The following is a 14,462-nucleotide window of genomic DNA, read 5'->3' as shown; positions in this document are numbered from 1 at the left end:
AATGGCACAAATGTTCAGTGAATTCACCCCTAGAAAGTAACAGTTTCTGACTACCTTAGGACAATAATTGTTCAATAATTAATGACTATTTATTATCAGTAATTGTTCAGATTTTTATTATATGACAATGTAACTTTATAGTAATAATGCACATATATTGTATAAATATAGTAAATATACTAAAAAATATAAAAATGTATAAATTATTTTGATCTAAACTTCTAGATAATTATCATTTATAATTCTAAAAACAATTAATGCAAAACCTTTATTTTAAAAAATGTTTTAGGTAGATTTATCTGTGTCCTTTGGGAAAAAAGTCAGAAGATGAATTGCTGCGAGTGGTCATGTTTGATTTATTTAATCTTTGTCCCTAAGTACATACCTTTCAGACTCTGTAAAAGAGTTTCATTTCATTTTTCAATCCTCCAAAGAGTATTAAAGCAAAATAAGTGAGTCACAAAGGTGAGTAGTAACAATCTTTGCTCACGTCTCCTCTGGGATGTGTTTAGCAGGTCTTTGTGTGTGTGAAGGGTGTTGCTCTGTTTATGAGAGCCTCTCACTCAGTGCAGCACTCTAGAACCCTCTCGAGGACCTCGTAACGGCTTTTCCAGACTCCATTGCTACATTACAACGGAGCTGTTTTTGAACGTGATGATGGCTGCGGCACTGCCCCCACTGTAATTGTTTGATCCAGAGCAAACGGCTAACGGCACCTCTGGGTTTTTTGACTGCACCGCGCCAGGACATCCATTACTCCAACGAGCGATCTGAGCGATCGTCCCGGTCAGCCACTACATCAGTTAGTGTTAGTAATCACAGCCTACAGGCATGTCATTTAGCTTGGAAGGTAGTATCATTCAGTTCTGCTTGATTTTTAGTCCTCAGAGAACCAAATGTTAGTTCTGAGGCTCAGAACGATGGCTTAGAGGAAGGTATGAGGAAAACATGAGGAGAAATTACGAGAGGAATTTTTGCTTGATGGTCAAGACTCAGACTGAGGTCACTGGCAGACACATCATCAGAACTAAACAGATTGTGTGATGGAAATGACACATAGCAACCGACCCTTTCACAGAACAATGATGTCACCTGAAGAATAACACAAAGGAAGGGGGTCTCGTTTATAGGTGATTCCCCCCAAGGCCAATGGATCCTACTGTAAATTTAAACATTACTGACACACTTCCACCGGACCGTACAAGAAAAAGTCAAGCACGAAACTCAACCTCGCATTTGTGTGGATTGAGTTGCTCATTGTGTATTTTACTGAGAATGAATTAGCTCTTGGCGCACACACTAACATTCAAAGGTTTGGGGTAACTGACACTTTTATTCAGCAAGAATGTATTAAATTCAAAGGTGACATGACTTTACAATGTTTAAAATTCCACAAAAATAGTAGGCAAAAATTCCCACATATTAAGCAGCACAACTGTTTTCAACAGTGATAGTTAGAAATGTTTCTAAATCAGCAAATTAGAATGATTTCTGAAGGATCATGTGACACTGAAGACTTAATGTTTGCTGAAAATTCAGCTTTGCCATCACAGATATAAAAATAAAAATCTTACTGACCCAAAACGTTTGAATGGTAGTGTATGTGTGTATTTGTATCTAAAAAGGAGCTCAAATATCCTCTCTGTCAGCAAAAAGTGTTACAGGACCATGTGCACATTTCAAAGGGCATCATGGCACTCTGCTCTGTCCCCCAAACCTGATAAGTCCTACATGGACTTAAGGGCTCTGGCCTTTTACATTTGGCAGGTCAGCAAGATAAGTTGCACATGCATATGAGAAGCAGTTATGCTGATAGTAGTTGGCAGCATACCAGCGTTCTGGGTGAGAGAGAGGATCACCAGACTAAAGAACAGACAGATTCATAGAACACAGACTTGTTTTAGATAGTTTAACTCCTTTCCAGATTACGTTTGGCTTCACAATCTGCACTCTTAATCGCATGAAGACATAACGATGTCAATAGCATTAAAACGAAATATTTATCTAAATATTGTTTATTTTTTTCTTTATATAGCTTAACAATTAAAAGTCTACTTTCACATGGTTGGTGTTTTTGACTGAAAACTGTATTTTCTAAGAGATGTGATTTTTTAATTATACTGCTCATACTGCAGCACTCAAAATACAGGTTTAAGACTTTAAGGATCAGTTCATTTATACTAGTATAATTATAACTGAATTGTGTAATAACTGAACTGAACTGTGTAACAGAATTTAGCACTAAGGACTGACAACCATTTTCTGCTGTGAAAGTAGCTTAACTGTAACAGACATAAAGAATCTGTCAACAGCAACTATATAAAGATATAAAGAATAGATTTGTCTTGTTTGATACTCACAGGGCTTTGTCAAGCTGTTCCTGTCTTTCCTGAAGTTCTTGTTTCAAGCTTTCAACCTCAACCTTCAGCTCAATGTTCTGAAAAACAAAGGGATTTTTTTAAAAATCATTGCAATCACATTTTACTCTCCTCTTGCAGCAAATTTAGCTCTATAATGCAGAATCTGGAGAAAAATGTTTTGTTGTAGTGCTTTTGCATGTACTGCAAAAATAGGATTTTCAAAAAGCATGAAAAGTGTCCAGGTTTGCATGTTATTCTACCACATTTCATGTTTTTATTTCTGTTCAGTTATAATAAACTCTAACAAATACTCCATTATAAATTCATGCTACAATATTTATTCATGCTACAATAAATTCATGCTACAATATAACAGACTTTTTTCTGAAAATATTCATATGCAATTAATATGCTACATTCAAAATATTAAAAAGAAAGCTTTAAATATTTCATGGATCTTCTCTGCTGAGTCTGCAGATGCAGCTGGAGTCTCATGGGTGTGGGGAGACCTTAAAATAGAACAAGAGACGCCAACCACCTGCTGTTTCCCTCTCTCTGACATGCAATCAAACCTGATCTCTCTACTTTTTCCTTCCCACAATACACCAGGCCACAGCAACAGAGACTTTTTTTAACTCTCACCACCAGATACTCAGTGTAGCTGGCATGAGATCAGTGCCTAGTACTTTGTGTGTGTACTGGTTTTTTGTTTTTGAAATGATACATACACATCCCATTATAACCCTCAGGTACATTTGCCAGTAAAACTGTGTTTGATGAGTGACAGCACTCAGGAGCAGCTGTCATGTATCAGTCGTTCTTAATGATTTGTGTAGCCTATATGGGTCAGTGGGACTAATATTTTTTTATAAGGTTCATTTGAAAAGGTCAGACACAAAAATAGCCTAGTTTTGGCATTTATACTGCATCTTTGGGCTTTGTTTGCACACACAAACTTATGTTGTGAGTATCAGTTACCTAAGCAGAGCTATTTGAAGTCCAATCGTGCATAAACGCACCTTTATCTAATTAATCAAAATTAATCAAATTGTTCAATCAAGTCTCTGAAGACTGCTGGATCATGTATGCCGTAAAAGTGTGGTTTTCATTACAGTATAAATGCTACATGCATAAATATTATACCCACCACAGGAATAAGGAAATTCTTCTATTTTGCATATATATATATATATATATATATATATATATATATATATATATATATATATATATATATATGTGGTTACACTTTATTTTAAGGTGTCCTTGTTACAGTGTAATTATATATTTAAGTGCCAAGTAATATTAATTAACTATATGTACCTATATGGTTAGGATTAGGGTTTGGCTTGGGGTTACTTGCATGTAATTATGCATAATTTATTGTTATTATAATAGTAAGTACATGTAACATGTGTGACAAGGACACTATAAAATAAAGTGTTACCATATTTTTTCATTACAAAATGTTTTCCTTACATTCAAATCACAGTTTTCAATCTGTTCTCAGACTTTTGGACCTGTATATCACTCTACACTCTTTTTGTGTGTGTGTTCCATATTGGTATATTAGAATATGGACAACAGCTGCTTGACAGTGTCACCTTTACCTCCTCACAGTAACCAGACCCAACCAGAGTCATCCAGTCTACCACTCTACCCATAATACAGTTTTTCCAGTGCTGATAGTCAGTTTGTGACAGCTGCAGCAGACTGCTGATCCATATTAATGTTGTTTATTTAAACAGAACCACATTTCAAGGCTGCAGTTGTTGCACACTGCAAATGTATAGATGACTGGCAGTCTGCAGGCTATATTAGGCCTTTGCATTTGCCAAGCCAGCTAAACAAATGCCGCAGTACTAAAATATACCTGTGCAAATGCTTATTGTCACCCCTAACACAAAGAAATTGTACTAAAACAGGGGAAATTGACAGATATAATGTTATATATTTATTCTATGCATTCATTAATCTTAATATTTGTTCGACACAACAATGGTTTGATATTTTTGCTTGTTAACTTTTACAGTTGTTGCTTCTTTCATGTATTGTTTACATTTCATCATTGTTTAACTTTTGTTAAAATATAAGGAATGTGCTAAAAATCTATTTTCTGGATATACATTGGTTAATGATGGACATTTGTGGCTAATAATTGGTTCATATTTTCTTGACAATATGAACTGGTTAACTTTCCCTCAAGGTAACAGTCATGTCAGCAGCTTAATTCACAGTAGCCCAGTGATACTCACCCTGCGGTGGACATCCTCACTGCTGCTGTCCTCAAATTTCTGCTGGAAACGTTCCTCCAGGAAGTAGATGCGAAGCTTGAGGCTGAAGTTCTCCTTCTTCAGGTCATTGAGGTGCTGTGAAATAGTACGGTAGCCGTTAAACATGACCGTTCTTGTCACGTTGGGGTTCTCAGACCCCTCATACCTGTGCCATACTGTCTAAATGACACGCTCACTTTACATGCAATTAAAGATATCTAAAACAAGCCAACTAAGATGTAGTGGGATTTCTAATACTAGAACAACAACATCAACATAAACTGCATGAACTGCAAGTGACACAGTGAGGGTCCTCCTCCTGAAAGGGGTCTACCCCCATGCATGGTGTGTGCAGAAGGAGGGGTGTCAGATTGATATGGGGGGGGGGGGTCTTTTTTTACTTCAACAGCCACCAGAAGTATTAACTGTAAGGATTACAGGCATACTTGATGTGTTAACTGATCAGGATAATAAAAAAGACAGAGGGGGAAGAGGAGGCTTACGTGCTAAAAATCACTGACTGCTCATTCCATTCAACTAGATTCAACTGGATTTACAACTGCCATCCTTCATCTGACAATATTTACTCAAATTAAACCTGTTCCTCAAGTTTCTCTCAAACCGTTTTTGCTGTGAGCTTCAGTATGAATGTGAATATGCATGAATGCTGTTCTTTTGACTCAAAACCATTTGGGTCGACTATATCTGACTGCCAAGCACACCACAAAGATTCATTTGAAAAATATGCTGATATTAAAAACATTTTTTTAGATAAGTGATATTTCTATAGATTACTAGAATGTAAAGTGTTTTGATTAGAGCAAGAAAAATGAAGAAACATCTGAAACGTTTCTTAATATATTGACAGTTTTTCATTTTAGAAGTTCCACTTTAATTTGACAAGGACACATTAAATTGATCACAATTGACATTTAAGCCATTTATAATGTTACAAAAGATCTGTATTTTAATATAAACTCAGTTCTTTTGAAATTTCTAATTAAAATGATTTCTGAAGGATCATGTTACATTGAAGACTAGAGTAATGGCTGCTAAAAATTTAGCTTTGCCATCAGAAATAAGTTACTTTTTTTAAATATATTAAAACAGAAAATATTATTATTTTAAATTACAATGATATTTCACAACATTACTGTTTTGAATGCATTTTTTTATCAAATAAATGCAGCCCTTGTGAGCACAATTAAACATTAAAAAATTCTTACAGACCCCAAACCTTGGAACGGTAGTTTACATCTTTTTTATTATGAGATTAATACTTTATCCTATATATGAAAAACAAAAATGACCCACTTAGACATTTACTTTACTTACATGTTAATATGCACTTTATGTTTATTTGTTAATGTGTTTAACCATAGGAGGGCAGTATGGCTCTTAACTTAAAGCGAGCTTTAGTAAGACTCGGGACTTTTCAGGGTTATTTTCAGGAGGTATCCTGTACCAGCTGTCACTGAGGAATTCTGGAACGGGACTGTCTACCAACAACAACCTCTTCCAACCCCAACCAACATATACATTAACAAGCTGAACACTTATGTGGAGACACATTCACTATTTCTCCAAAAAAAAAAAAAAAAGAAATTTCATAAAGACCCACATGCTATATGCATCTCTGTTGGGAGCATCTGCCTTCTGTTCCTGTGGTTCACAATTCAAGCTACAAAAATTGTTTTTGTTACATGAAAAATTACTGCACAAAATAGCACAAATCAATAGATGGCTTAAATAAAGAAAGCTGAATATGACTGATTTCATTACGAAGGGAAATTTCATATGCACAAAAGCACAGCAGACTAAACTCCAAAGACTAGGATTGACAATTGGACCCCACTAAAAACTCAGGGGCTCACACATAAATGTATTGCTCTAGTTCATTTAAATGTAAGGCAAACCCTATTCTTTAAAATCTGGATTCAGTCTTACCGACAACTGCATTTGACTTTGTTAGAGGCAGTGAGATTGGATTACATAAATGATCGTGTTGCTCAGTCTGTCAGCGAGGGAACTTGAGTTCTGCAGGTCTGAGGTTTTCCGTTGTGGGGGGAAAATGGGAGGTTTGACATGTTTGTAAAGAGACACATCGGCGTCTGGACTCTGTCTTTGTGTCACTGTTTGACGGGGCAGAGGTCTGACATGAGAAGACCAAAGACAGTGAGCTTCTGTGTACTGTACTGAGGTTCATATGCACGCAATCTCCAGTGCTGACTGACTGACTGACTGACTGACTCTTATTGACTGCTTTGATATTATGAGCAAGTTAATGGGAACTGGTTTTGAAACAGTCGTTTAAAGGATTACACATGGCGAAAGAATGCAAATGAAGGGTTTGTCTTCCATAAAAGTAATACCAGATGACAAACTGTACAAGCGATGGAGTTCTGGTTAGAAATTAGGAATGAAAGTATATATTAGTCATTACTAGAAGCCATTAATCATTATAATAACTAGGCATAAAGACAATGAAGAACAAACATAGAAACTCAGTCAGCAGGTCCTGTGATATTTCCCAGACTCACAGTACATTTAAATCCAAGCCTTATTAATCAAATTCATCTTGCTATGATTACAATTTCTTAAAAATACAACAGAACAGCTATAAAAGAAATGAGGAGTTTGCAATGAAGCGCATCTAACGAAGCCAGGTTCATTCTTGTTTCTGTGCAGGAATGCATTCATGAACAGCTCTGTGTCTCCCTTATTTGCATTTACTGTAGACGGTTTAACGTTGCCATGGTGCCTAGTGCCTAGACACTCGCTTCATGAGTCCCAAATGTAGCTTCACTTCTCTCATGTCTTATCAGTATCTAGCAGGTTTTTTTTTTTTGCGGAATACTGCAATGGCAAATGGATTAAGGATTGTAATGTAATGTAAGAAGATGACACGGTGCCAAAAGACACAAACACAAATAATTTAATCTCTCATTTTTGTTTTTGTATTAACAAATGAGATCACTTTATAAGCCTATATACTATATGAGTCTCCTAGACAGCAGTAAGATTACAGACTATAGATTTTTATAGATTATAGACTTTTGCTTAAGTGTGCTGCATTTTATTTTAGAAAAAAATTTACAAATCTGATGCTTCTCCTCCAAAATTTCTATAGGCCAAAATAAGCCAATAATTATTTTTAATGTAAAGGCCAATAACTAACAAATGTCCAATATTACAGTACCATTCAAAAGTTCAGGATCAGGATCAGTAACATTTTTTTTTAGAAAGTAATACTTTTATTTAGCAAGGAAGCATTAAATTGATCAGACAAGTAGTTACAAATGTTACAAAATGTCTTTCAAATTTACTTATTTATTTATTTATTTTAAATTTAGAATTTGCTATTGATCAAGGAATCCTAAAAAAAAAAAAAAGTTAAAATAAATGAGTGTTAGTCAGCATAAGAAGGCTTTTGTCCAAAACACATTTGAACAGTAGTGCGTAAATCTATGCTATTTTGTTTAATTAAATAAAACACCAAAATCAATCATTTTAAATGTGACAAGTTAATTTAGGCATCACAACATTATAATGTACAGTATGAAAAATAAAGATTGATTTTTACATTACTTTGAGTGTTAGGTGGTTGCAAATGAAATCTAAATGTAAAAACAGGCAAAATGAGGCATTGTTCTAAATACCAGCTGATATATAATTCACCAGCTCGTATATTAATTCATTTGATAATTCTACGATCAATTAATGAGCAACTGCTTAGAAAAAAACTTTTTCTCTGGGACAATATTCAATGAATACATATATAAATACACACTCAAACAAAGCATAAAATGTGTCAAACTAAATCTGACACCCTTCATGTAGTGAAATATTTCAGCTATTATCAGAGACAGCAAGCACCCCTCGGCAAATGTGGTCTTTGGGCTCAATGGGGAAATGCCTTTAGATAATGCTATAAAAACATATTAAACAGCCTGATGTGCTATAAACACAATGAACAGCTACAATGTCTCTCATCTGATACAAATTAAATCCAGAACAAATTATTTTAACTACAATTTTACAGTTCAATAAAGACATCAATTATTTTCTGTGTTTATTTGAATCTTGTAATTATGATGACCGAAGCACATGGCTGATGTGTTTGTGTGAAACTCAGCATGACAGGCTAAGCCTGAGAGGGTTGATAGCTCAGAGCCTGCGCTCTATTTAACACAGACATAAATCAAGCAGAAAATCAACAGTCACGGCCACTCCGCACTACACAGCTGAGAATCTACAACTACTGTTGTATCATCTCATGTAATGATTACATTGAGTCACATTACATCTGACGGATGAGCGCAGCAACAGTTCGTTACTGCACTTTCATGTGTTTTCTGCCCTTAGAGGGTTTTGTGAAGCTGAGCTTACAGAGGCCCAGATTCCAGAGCCAATTCCACGGGACATCCTTCTTGTTGCCATGGAGACTGAAAAGATGGATGGAAGGGAGGTGGATGGGAACCTCTCTTTGAGTTGGATTCATGCTGTTGTTTTATGAATAAAATTTCTTCTCAATATGCCAAATAATTAGAGTTAGGGAGATTGTGCACCCAAAATGTTAAATTCTGTCATCATTTACTCATCATGTGTGACTTGCTTTCTTCTGAGAAACACAAAATATGATATTTTGAAAAATGCACATTGAATAAACAAAGAAATTCTGTGAGGTCCAATTTTTTTGCATTGTTTGGACATAAAATATTCTTCAAAACATCTGTGTTCCATGGAAGTTGAAAGTCATTTAATTTTCAGTCTTTTCTTCACATAAAGGTAGCATATGGCTTCAGAAGACTTGAAATATAGAATAAGAGTCAAGCGAATCACTTTGATGGGGGATATTTTGTTTTTCATGTTAGAAAGAAGGTCATACGGGTTTAAAATGACATAAATGAGGACTGAATTTTCAGTTTTAGGTGAACTCTTTCAAACCCTTTTTCAATTCCCCCTATGCAACCTCTGTTTTTTTTTTCCATTCACAACTCCCCCTCTTCCTCTCTCATTGGTAAATAATTTCCAGATGCAATGGCACAGGATGGTGCTAGTGGTATGTGTACAGCAGAGCCTCAGCCCGTTTGCCAGCATCATACTGAGGCGAGGGGAGAGCTTTTCCACAGTCTATGCCAGGCCCACTGAGTCTAACACGCAAGTAAAAGCACTCCCAGACAAACAAGAAAGCCATACGCTGGACGTACATTTGAAAAACACACACTCCAACACTGCTATACAGAAAGCAGGTTCTGTATCCAAACCAGTACCCCGGCCCCCCTACAGTGGGGAATAAATGTTTGTGAAAAAAATTGAGGTCCCTCATATTGACTTCAGCAGTTTATTGGAGGACCAGGCCTCATTTATGAGGCAAAGTTGCCTTGGGAACTAACACCCAAGGAGCTAATGGGATAAACGATGCCCAGTGCAAAGGTAAAGGTGTCAACAGATGTTGCAGAATGAAAATGTTCAGGTAGCTACATCACCCTTCAAAAGTCGGTAAGACTTTTAAAATGTTTTCAAAAGAAGACTCTTCTGCTCACCAAGGCTGCATTTATGTGATCAAAACAGTAAGAATAGCAATATAGTGAAATATTATTACAATTTAAAATAATAGTTATTTTAATGTTTTAAAGTGTAATTCATTCCTGTGATGACAAAGATGAATTTTCAGTCTTCAATGTCACATGATCCTTCAGAAAATTATTCTAAAATACTGATTTTGTGCACAAGAACTTTCTTATTATTATCAACAGTGAAACCAGTTGTGTTTCGTTAATATGTATTTAGAAACAGTGTAGAATAAAATGAATAGAAAGTTCAAAAGAACAACATTTATTTAAAATCTTTTGTAACATCTTTACTCTCAGTATTGTTCAATTAATGCATCCTTGCAGATTAAAAATATAAACTTCTTTAAAAAAATCTTTCCGAAACTTTTAAACAGTAGTGTATGTAGTCTAAGAAATCAAAAAGACCCTAAAAACATAAAAACCTTCAAGAGACAACACTCTGATACTGAGATACTGCGCAGCTCAGTTGGTTTCCCGCTGCTTTCTTTGCAGTAACTTCTAGAGGAAATGAAGTTAGAACATCACATCCTGCTGCCATTTACGCATCCAAACCACACATTTTAACAGTGAGATTACTTTTCAGCTTGACACTGAATACCAGACTAGAGCCTCTTGGCCAAAGATCTGATGCTCCTGCCAGAGATCCCCGGCCCTTGCAGGGTTGTGATATTTTACCCAGGGAAATGTGGACGTCCCTGGGCATGGAGTGTGACGGATGGCTCTCAGAGTTGAGCTCCAATCCACTCAGCAGACCGATACTGCCGCTGAGACCCTGGGCTTCGTTTCAGGCTTCAGCACAACAACGGCTGCAAAATGATCAAACTACACAAGATGACTTATTCTCATCTCCGACTTTGTCTGTTAATTTGTTTACTCACATCTTTCTTCTTTTTGCTAAATTCCAATTAAAGCTAAGTGACTCACAGGAAATACATCATACATAATCTCTTTGATGGCAGCACATATTACTTTCTGATTGAAATCGATTCATTATTTCCACATCTGTTTTCAGTAATGAGAGGAAAGACAGTAATCTGAGTTTTAAAGAAAGATATAGCTCCTCAGTCAACAACATAAAGCCATCAGAGAAAACAGGGATCGCTTCATCATCCTGAGTGAAGCGAGTCTCTGGTTCTTTCAGAGCATCTTAACATTTAAGCCTCACGCTCATGTTTGATGTCTCCGAGACCCCAACGCCCTTTTGCTAACTTAAAACATACTTCATACTTCAATACTTCATGACCTTTCCTAATCTTATGATAACCGATCATAAACTACATGTGATAACATGCTTTAAAATTAGGCCTACTACATGTTTTCTATGCCACATTGGTCATATTCTCTCCATTCTTAGGAGAAAAAAAAGTATATGAGAGAAAGAGAGTGCAAATTATAGGGAAAACAGAGAGATGGAAAGTTGTGCCAAGGTGTTACTGCACTGGCAGAATATCTAAAAACTGGCACTTACTCGCACTTATTGCTCTCTCTTTCCATCTCTTGTGTCATCCGTCAAAACACATTCAGAGGTGTGAGTTCTGAGTTCCTGCCAGGGGAGGAAGTGATATCAACATCTCTAGTGGAAACAGAGGAATGGAGAAAAAAGTGGATGCAAGTAAATTATAGCAGGCTTCACCTATTCCAGAGATTTACAGGCAGGTGCAACTGAATCAGCTGGTGAAGGTCAAATATACATTGGGACCATTTAGAATAGGAAACACTGAACCTTAGACCACTTTTTTTAATATATTGCTTATTGTGTATTATGATTGACTTTTTACAATTATTTGTATCATAAAGTTTTTTTTTTTGTCATTTTAGTTCATTTCCTTTAAAAAAAAAAGTACACTGTCGTTCAAAAGACATACTTTAATTTAGCAAGGATGCATTAACTAAAAGTGACAGTAAAGACATTTATAATATTACAAAAGACTTCTATTTCAAATAAATGCAGTTTTTTTCTGTTTTATCAAAGATTCATATACAAATTCATCAAAGTTTCCACAAACATATTAAGCAGCACAACAAGCAGTGATAAGAAGAAATGTTTCTTAAACAACAAATCAGCATATTAAAATGATTTCTGAAGAATCATGTGACACTGAAGACGGGAGTAATGATGCTGAAAATTCAGCTTTGCCATCACAAGAATAAATTCCTTTTTAAAAATACTACAAGTTATTTTAAAAGCCTTTTAAGCATTAGAGACACCTTTCAAAATCAATAAAAAAATGTACCAACACCAACAACAGTGTTTTAATATACTGCACCACATTATTGATTCAAATGCAATAAATAAATGCATACATACATACATAAACAAACTTACAGCATTTAGCATTGACGTCAAATCTGAAAAAAAGTCCTGACGCACAATAACGTAATGTAAGCAAACAAGAACAATTGTGAAGCATTAAATAATTTAAAATAAATAAATTAATTAAACACATTGTTTCTAATTCAAAGCTGTTACTAAGAGGTTCTCATCACTGCATGGTTTTGCTATATCGACAAGATTTTGCCATTTGTAGCTGAATAACAAACAAGCAATCAGCTTTTTACATCTAACAGAAGTATCTCATCTCAAATCAAATGAAAAATCACTTAGTGAAAGAATAATCACTTATGTTTATGTACACATAAAAGTCATTATAAAACAAATCAAGTCACTGTGATCATACCAGCCTTCCTAAATGAAGTACAACAAAAAGCGACTGAGATTGACTACTGTGTCACAAGCTATCCAGTGAGGCATTTTCCCAGAGCAAGCCGTAAACACAGCGAACGAGACCTCCTCTGCGCGAGCATTTCATGTTACAAGCTGAATTCTGTTTGGAAGAAGCAAAATAAAACACTGGTTTTTCGATCGCACTTCAAAGACTAAATCTGCCTTTAATTCAGCGTGTTTATGGTGAGGACTAAATGTTGGGATCAAGTTCAACCAGCTCCGAAAACCGCTGCCAATTGTCATGGACTTTTGCATTGGATGCCATTGTCCATGTGTGATGTACAACAAAAATTTCCCCTCGAACTCTCTTTGTTTTCTGTCTATTTCTGCTTAACATGATTGGGAAAGTTGTTTCAAATCAAACGGAGCTCAGAAACAAAGAGAGCAGTCATTCTTTAAAACCAGAGCATGTTACAAAATGCCAACAACCAGACCTCCACAGGTCACTGCAGTCTTCCAGCATCTGTCTGTGTGGATTCACTGACTGAAAAGAGAAATTACAGGCCTTTGAAATATAGACAACATAGATTTCTGCAGTTGGAACAAATGTGTCTTTTCTAGCTGATCTGGGTACAGTGTCAGTTTTGAGCTTTTTACAGCTGACTTTTAAACACTGAGACTAAGAGAACACATTGGGTTAGTTTAGAAGTACAATTCCTGGCTTTCAAAAATAATCAAATGAATACAGTTCATGCATATATTTGTTAAATAGTTATTCTATTCTTCAGTATAATTTATTCAAATTAGAATAGATTAGAATAAATTAAATTCAACCAGTCTATCTGAAAGCAGGGTCTAATATTGTGAAACAAATACAAATACAAACATGGGTTTGTGTTTGTACCAGTGAATGTACCAGTATTACTCTGTCCATACAAATCAATGGCAATATACAATCACAGACCTTGCTTTAAGGCACTTTAAGACCACAGAGGATTTATATAGAGAACACGCTGATGCAGAAAGGCTTCTGGAGTGCTCAGCACTCTCATTGTACACGTGTACATAAGCAAATCCAAGAGAGATATTGAGAAATATATGCACAGGATATGATGCCTGACATATTTCAATTATACTTGCCATATATCGTTATATATAATTACAGAGCGACGCTTGAGAGCACTACTGTCAAACACTGAGTACTCAACTGAACAACAGACCATCTCCATCTTTCGTGGCTTGCCTCTTTCAAGCTTTTATGAGAATCAGCGGTCAACACATTCAGCCAAGCGCTTCTTGCTTTTGCCACAAATGTCAAAGGCTTTTTTAAATTTGGCTTGTGAAATGCAACAATGCATACTTTTATGATGGTACGAAGAGAATCTTTCACACTTGCACTAAAAAACAATGTTTTCAAGAAGTTTTTATGTATTTAAAATTTTATGGTCAGTACTCCATACCCAGAAATGGTGCTGTGCAAATTTATATGATTCTTGTGAATATTTAAGCTTCAGGAAATAAAATAAAAAACATGGCAGACAGTCTACAAGTCTAATTGGACTGAGATTTAAGTAGTTCATTATTTTTT

The 14,462-nt window shown here is 35.6% G+C and overlaps 1 protein-coding gene across 1 annotated transcript in view; it reads right to left on the bottom strand.

Moving 5' to 3' along the window:
* The window catches only part of LOC306843933 (myomegalin-like), a 69,279-nt gene that overhangs the window by 36,013 nt on the left and 18,804 nt on the right, over window positions 1–14,462 (bottom strand). Inside the window, exons 4-5 of the mRNA XM_079375678.1 lie at window positions 4,616–4,729; window positions 2,361–2,437 (exon numbers count right to left, since the gene is read on the bottom strand). Coding sequence (XP_079231804.1) covers window positions 2,361–2,437; window positions 4,616–4,729 — 191 coding nt within the window. The remainder of the gene's footprint in view (window positions 1–2,360; window positions 2,438–4,615; window positions 4,730–14,462) is intronic.

This window comes from Barbus barbus, assembly GCF_936440315.1.
Source record: "Barbus barbus genome assembly, chromosome: 24".
NCBI lineage: Eukaryota > Metazoa > Chordata > Actinopteri > Cypriniformes > Cyprinidae > Barbus > Barbus barbus.
The sequence above is the reverse complement of the archived record's forward strand: the minus strand, read 5'-3'. Positions and strand labels throughout refer to the sequence as shown.